Source organism: Micromesistius poutassou (assembly GCF_964030765.1).
Source record: "Micromesistius poutassou genome assembly, chromosome: 18".
NCBI lineage: Eukaryota > Metazoa > Chordata > Actinopteri > Gadiformes > Gadidae > Micromesistius > Micromesistius poutassou.
Genome location: NC_140288.1, coordinates 6,159,410 through 6,167,059, shown reverse-complemented (window position 1 = coordinate 6,167,059; position 7,650 = coordinate 6,159,410). Strand labels below are relative to the sequence as shown.

General features: G+C 43.9%; 1 protein-coding gene across 7 annotated transcripts in view; it reads left to right on the top strand.

Moving 5' to 3' along the window:
• The first annotated feature begins 648 nt into the window (after window positions 1–648).
• rapgef1b (Rap guanine nucleotide exchange factor (GEF) 1b) overlaps window positions 649–7,650 on the top strand; it is a 60,214-nt gene continuing 53,212 nt past the window's right edge. For all 7 annotated transcript variants that reach the window (XM_084483194.1, XM_084483192.1, XM_084483190.1 and 4 more), the window contains exon 1: window positions 649–901. In XM_084483194.1, coding sequence (XP_084339320.1) covers window positions 874–901 — 28 coding nt within the window. In that variant the 5' untranslated portion in view covers window positions 649–873. The remainder of the gene's footprint in view (window positions 902–7,650) is intronic.

Genomic DNA, 7,650 nt, shown 5'->3' with positions numbered 1-7,650 from the left:
CTGGAATTCATGCTAAAGCTCAGCATATTGTCTCTTTCATGAGGAAACTCTGGACATTTGATTTAAGCACCACCATGCTATACATGCATTCTATAAAACATTCATACAAAACGTCCTCACATTTAACATCAAATGATGCAGTAAGTCTACGGGGCTGGGGGAGGTACTGTGGTACTACACTGGTACTAAACTGTATAAAAGTTAACTTATTGAATATTTGGAGAGTATCGTTAGGGGGCTGCACATTTTAGACGGTCCCTGCGCATTCGTCTCACAGCAGGCTGTACAGAACAATGTTATTTCTCCAGCTCGGAAGATGGCTTGTTTTGGTGAACATTAGATTGTAACTCGTTGTTAACTACTACGGTCGTTTTTGTTTCGCCAATGGGTTAAAACCTATTGCAAGGGAATGCAAAAGCACCCCCCCCCCCCACCAAGACTCTTAAGGGGCGTTTAAATTACAAAATATCGATATATAATTTTTTAACATTATTATTATTATGGTCTCTGACGAAAACAGCGCATGCGCATCTGCACTGGCTTTGAAACCCTACCCCTCCATCCCATTATGGTGACAACACGAAGGAGCTCATTCCTCCCGCCAGGAGGCGCTGTTGTACCGGGCCGTGCTACCCTGGCCGACCGGGTTCAAGTCTCGGTTCTAGTAGTGAGAGTATCCAGAGAAAATCACCCGGAGACGGACTTGGTCACATTTTCCCAGGATCAATGAGTGTCGCCCCGCAGACCGACTCCCTCCGCTCCGGTACCGTCGTCTCATGGACCGATACCGTCTAGGATGAGGGACTAGTCACGGGGATAACACGGAGGACGACCGCTGAACTGCGAGTGGAATCACAGCTGCTGGCTGCGAAGATGTCGGGGAAAATAGAGAGCAAGCAAGGTAGGTCCTGGTCCTCTGGCCGTCACCGCGGTCCTCCGCCCGGCCCCGGGTCACACCGTCACCGCGGTCCTCCGCCCGGCCCCGGGTCAGACCATTACCACCGGGGGGATGGAGCTTCAGTTAGATCACAACCAGACGACGTGTCCGTACCTCAGGGCTGATGTTCTGATCTGTGTGTGATCTCTACCCGACAAATGGTCTCTGGGCTGTTGACGATGGTCTCTGCCTGTAGCTGGTTGTCTACCCCTGGTCCAACCTAAGGACGTTTAACCACCAGGACCGATAGGAACCTTTAACACACTACGTCTGCCTTTAGCTCGCGTCCTACAAATATATTAAATTGCCCTCTTACAATGTTTCTGGATGAAAGTTTGAACAATAAACAAGTCCTGCTCTATTCCCAGTTAACCTAATGGTGGTGGACTGGTGCTAATGGTGGTGGACTGGTGCGGATCACCACGTAAACAAACACTGGTTTACTAAAGGCAGCACACCGTTAACACAGGGTCACCTATTAACGGCGGCTAGCACGTTAGCACTGGACCAGCTAACGGCTAGCACTGCTAACGGTTAGCACTGGACCAGCTAACGGTTAGCAGTGCTAACGGTTAGCACTGGACCAGCTAACGGTGCTGCTAGCTCGGCTGCCGCTCCGCTGGAGCTGTTACGCGTTCACGCCCAACGAGGTGGTGCGTGCGTGTATTGATTTCAGATTTGTGCACGTGGCATCATTGTGAGGTGTTAGTCATTCGTTGTGTATTTTTGGTTGGACGTGATTTGTCGTTCAACGTGAAACCAGGGAGTGATGGTTAAGTGGCGGAGGCAAAATCCATTAAATGAGGGGTGGAAACAAGAGGGTGGCCTGGGTCTACGTTCAGAAGGAAACTTTATCCTGGCCGGCTGGACTGCCCACCCCACCAGCTGTCTCTCCGCTTCGCTTCACAGTCCTGGGACACACACACACACACACACACACACACACACACACACACACACACACACACACACACACACACACACACACACACACACACACACACACACACAAGCACGCGGGAAGGGAGTGTCATCCACGCCAGCTGAGCTAAGTCATTCTTCTCTAGGTAGACAGAAGTTTGCGTGAGTCTGTGTGTGCTGACAGATGATTGCAAATGTCCAAAATAAGTATTGTTAACATATACCAATATGTTGTTATTTGCAATTATTAAGTTGTAAAGACATTGAAAATCCCTATATTTGTCCTAGCCTGAATAAATATTTGCCTCTGTTATGGTCGGTAGTGAGTTGGCAAGTGTGTTAAGGCTGGAAAAACAGAGGACTTAACTCTGTCTGTATAGTTGGATGATCCTCTCCTTAACGGATGAGTAGCATGAATGCATATTCTTCAGATAAGTGATCACGGTTGAAAGGCTCCCATTCATCTGGTTGTAGTTGAATGCCAAACGGACAGTGTTGGGGTATCTCACACACAGCTCGATTGTTTAAATCCTCAAGACCAATATGAAGTGGCAATTGAAACGTGGAAAGAAATTTGTATTCTATTATTTCAAGTTTGTTTGTTGATATATACTTCAACTAGTGAGGTTCTTCTTGCTAATGACCGTACTATCTTCTTTGACCAAAGTTATTGCATATTTGTCATAAGGGTACAGTCATTAATACCCGGCTGTCAGCGTGCTGCTTCATCACCTCATTCATTGTCTTATAAGGAGTCAACCCGCTCACAGACTGTGTTCTCTGCAATGGATGCTACTCTCCAGGATGCCATTTTTATCTGGCTAGTGGACACACACACACACACACACACACACACACACACACACACACACACACACACACACACACACACACACACACACACACACACACACACACACACACAGTACTCCATCACTGAGATGGTTGCAATTTTGTGCCTGTGGTGGTCTTACTCGAATGCTAACAACAACAGCAGGAAGCCAATCTCACATCCCAGCACTTCCTTCCATAGTGGGAAAATGAACTGGGTGGAGGAAGGTTTGAAGTGCGAGGCATTAGTGTGTATTTGGCTGAACTGTGTTTGTTCAGCCTGTAAGTTAGGAATAATTTGAGTCATATTTTTCAGAATTATCAGTATAATTGATATATATCAGAATTATAATGATAAACTATTGTATTGTTTGATATTGGTATTATTTGCAAAACGCTGTATCCCCAAATAACAGTCATAACCCTTCATCTAAAACTAGGTAAACCATTGCTCCAAACAGATCCTGATCGGATGACTACAAGTGGAGCATCTTATCAGTATTATTTGTCTTTGTATCATATTTCAAAAAGGTGATATGAAAGATCACTTTGACACGTTTGTGAGAAACATTTTTTTGCAAACAGGGTCATTCCGAGGATGTAGGTTTTTATTTAATTGATACAGTGTCTTACTTGGTTCACAGGCTTTTTTAATCAGCGCCCTCAACCCGGTCACAGTCATATTGACCCTAGCGTTTGGGCCCGTTTGTATTGGTTACCAAGTTGAGAAATAAGCACAAGCATCTATATTTAGCCTGACTGCCCTCCTACCAGACGACAGACGTCAGACGTCAATGGAAGTCCCTGGTAAAAAAAATGGAACTGATCCATCAGCGTCCTGATTTAGCCTCCTTAACCCCAGCACATCTCTGTGAGTCTGCATATCTGTTTGCCTCTAGACAACTTCTAAAATCGGACAATTTGGACAGTTTACTTAAGAATTCTGAGTGTTGGTGCTGAAGTGATATTCCCGGCGCCTTCTGTCAATTGTTCCCTGCAGGGTTTCAGAACTAGACAGCATCTCCCTTCAAGTTGTCTAAAAGTAGCACTCCTGCATACCTGAGGTCCTTGTCACTTTTTTTAATCGGTGCTGTGATTACAACAACATGGTTTCTCAGTGGATTATGGCTACATTACTGGTGAGGGATTCCACTGTTACATGGGCAGGCTTTGGCTGTTTGGGTTTGACACACTGCATTTCCCACAGAATGAAAGGCTTGCAGTTTCCATATAGGTTTTCCTGTTGTCATTAGTTATGTTTGGGGTGTATGGGAATGGAGATGAGTCAAGAAGAGATTTTGGTATTTCTACAGTGAAAAGGTGAAGGGTTGATCTTGGATGATACAAAGAGATGAGATCAAAAATTAATGGGCATGCAGTCCGACTCCACTTCAAAATATTAGTCTTTCAGCTGCAATGGTGTTAATCAAATAAAGAGAAACCTTTTAGTTTATTGTGAGGTATCCATCCTCTTAACCACTGCTTATACATTTCTTGTTGCCTCTTGCGATCGCTCGGTTGATCTTAACCCAAGCGTGTTTCAGCTTGTTTGTGACGACATTCGAGACAACATGCCCAGGATTACATTTTTAAAAAATGGCCGTTGCTATTTGTGTCCTGTTGGTAGGCTATATTGGACCATTCCTCTTTCATTGTACTCGGTGTTAGTCATGTTACAGGATCATGAGGACCCTACAGTGTGTGTGACTGACAATGGAAAAATAAAAATGACTGGTCTTGCAATCAAGCCATCATTAAACATTGGTTCCACCAAGGAAGGGAATAAGAATACGGAGTCATCTCAACAGCTGTTGGACGCTTGTAGCCGCCCGGCCCTCCAGGTCTCCTGGAAGCATCAGCTGTGGGGAAGCAAGCCTCTGGGATGGGAACCCTGGGCTTGAGGAGGCCGGTGGTGGTGGAGGACTCTGCCTCTTCTCTACAGGGGGGTGAGGCTTCAGGTAAAGACAACAGAAATACGCAGCTGCTTTCATGAAACTCTAGCATGTGGTTGTGTTATCAAAATGTTTTACCAACAATTGAAGTCTAAGGTGCAGTTGTCAAAACATCGGGATCTGTGACCGGGAGAAACATGAATTGAGGATGATGACAATAGGAACAAAAATAATTAAATAATAATAAATTCTAAATTACAAATCAGTAAAATAATATTTGGCAAATGTTGTGTGCTTACACAATTACATTGTTGCCAATAGCAGCAATCGGATTGCTTTTAAAGGTCTCATTCCCCGAGAAACCATTTAGTACTTGTTCCTTTTGAAATACGGTCACTCGGAGTTGCATATGCATGCTGACTGTGAAAATGTTCTTCTACCTCGATAGCCTGCATTAGCAAATGAAAGAATAGAACCGCAAGCGGTGATTAACGGGGTCCGAGCAAAATGAAAAGTCAAGAACACACTAATGGAAGATATATGGAAGATAGATAAATTTGACATATAATTATGAAGGAAAGATGTTGATTGTATGTAGATGTTCCCCTTAATGCCATACTGTGCCTCGACTGCAGAGCAATGGCCGAATGTCATGTTCAGCATGCTCATTGAGCCACTGACGAACCTAAACTGTAGCCTCATTCACATGGTGAAAATGTCTATTGATAAGCACACATCAAGAAATCTCCAAGCACACATTTCTCAAGTGAATTAAGGGCTTTCCCTAAGCATATCCCTGAAAAATCTTTGAAATTCTGGGGAAATTAAACATTTGTAGTCAAGAACACTAACGGAAGAAATATAAATATAAATATAGTTGCCAGCAACAATAACGGGGTCCTACGGTATAACAGCCACCAGCCTAGCCACCAGCCTAGCCACCAGCCTAGCCATCAGCCTAGCCATCAGCCTAGCCATCAGCCTAGCCATCAGCCTAGCCATCAGCCTAGCCATCAGCCTAGCAGCCACATATACCATGTGCTCTAGTACTGGCCTCTTGTCAAGCCAACACCTTCCCCCTCTACCACAAAATGAGACTCCCCTTATATAAGCCAATAAGTCCCAGGTGGACTGATTGGGCCATACCAATAATAAGGGGAACTTCCCTGGCCAAGGCGGGGTGAACCTTCTGCCCCCTAGTGCTCCGGAAGTCCAAATACCACATTAAATATGATGTGAGGGGAGAGACAGTGAGAAGGGATTTTCACATTCTCACATGACCGTATGACCGACAGTATGACAGTATGACCAACAGTATGACAGTATGACTGTATGACCGACAGTATGACAGACAGTATGACTGTATGACAGACAGTATGATTGTATAACTGACAGTATGACCGTATGACTGTATGAATGACAGTATGACCGTATGACTGTATGAACGAAAGTATGACAGTATGACCGTATGACTGTATGAACGACAATATGACAGTATGACAGTATGACCATAGACTGCCAAGGGCAGGTTGGAGTATATTTTGAGAAATATAAGTCTTTCCTATGTGGAGGTATGGTGAGCTTGGTTGGTATGTTAATATGCATTGGTATGCCTTAAAAACTGGTTTTCCGGCAGTTAACATATCAAAACAATCATGTTACTAAAGCCTACGGTGTCAAAATCCACTGTCAAACGGATGTTTGCGAAATAACGTGTGTACCCCTTTAAGGCCCATCCTGCATTGTATTGAGGCCATGGTTCAGAAGGGAGAACTTCAAACTAATGTTTTTTGATTGTTTTTTCAGATATAGTCTTCAAATTTGGCATGGGTATACTATGGAATCTCCTCTTAATAGCCACATTCAACAGCTGGGCCTAGGTCTTTTGGATGCAATGTTGGAGCTGTTTAAACATGTTGTAGAGCTGTATACATATGCATGTATTTCACTTTAAAATACATATCTCTGCCATCTTTTGCCTTATTGCTATTATTTAATCAGCCTATAGTCCCACAGTGACCTGGTACATGTGTGCCAAGTTTGGAGCTTTTCCCACTTTCACCACAAAAGCAGTTAATGTGTGAGTGTTTGGTCAAGTTGTGGTCACTGCACTATATCCCAATGGTCTGACCATATGGGTTGCAATGTGAAAGTTGTTCATCATGAGAAATGGTGCATGTATACCAAGTTTCATACAAATTGCACCTTCCTAGTGGTAATGGCAGCCTGTTGAATTCCTGAATTTCAAGGCCTTATTATAGCGCCACCTATGTGTTATTCTGGACCATCTTTTGATTCCTTTACTAACTTTACGAGTTCTATAAGCCTGCCAATTTTTATAACTTTTGGAGCCAAAAAGTCAGGATAAAAATAATAATAATAATAATAATAAATATAGTTGCCAGCAACAATAACGGGGTCCTACGGTATAACAGCCATCAGCCTAGCCATCAGCCTAGCCATCAGCCTAGCCATCAGCCTAGCCATCAGCCTAGCCGCCACATATACCATGTGCTCTAGTACTGGCCTCTTGTCAAGCCAGCACCTTCCCCCTCTACCACAAAATGAGACTCCCCTTATATAAGCCAATAAGTCCCAGGTGGATTGATTGGGCCATACCAATAATAAGGGGAACTTCCCTGGCCAAGGCGGGGTTAACCTTCTGCCCCCTAGTGCTCCGGAAGTCCAAATACCACATTAAATATGATGTGAGGGGAGAGACAGTGAGAAGGGATTTTCACATTCTCACATGACCATATGACCGACAGTATAATAGTATGACCAACTGTATGACAGACAGTATGACAGTATGACAGACAGTATGACCAACAGTATGACTGTATAACCGACAGTATGACTGTATGAACGAAAGTATGACAGTATGACCGTATGACTGTATGAACAAAAGTATGACAGTATGACCGTATGACTGTATGAACGACAATATGACAGTATGACAGTATGACCGACAGTATGACTCTAGACTGCCAAGGGCAGATTGGAGTATATTTTGAGAAATATAAGTCTTTCCTATGTGGAGGTATGGTGAGCTTGGTTGGTATGGTAATA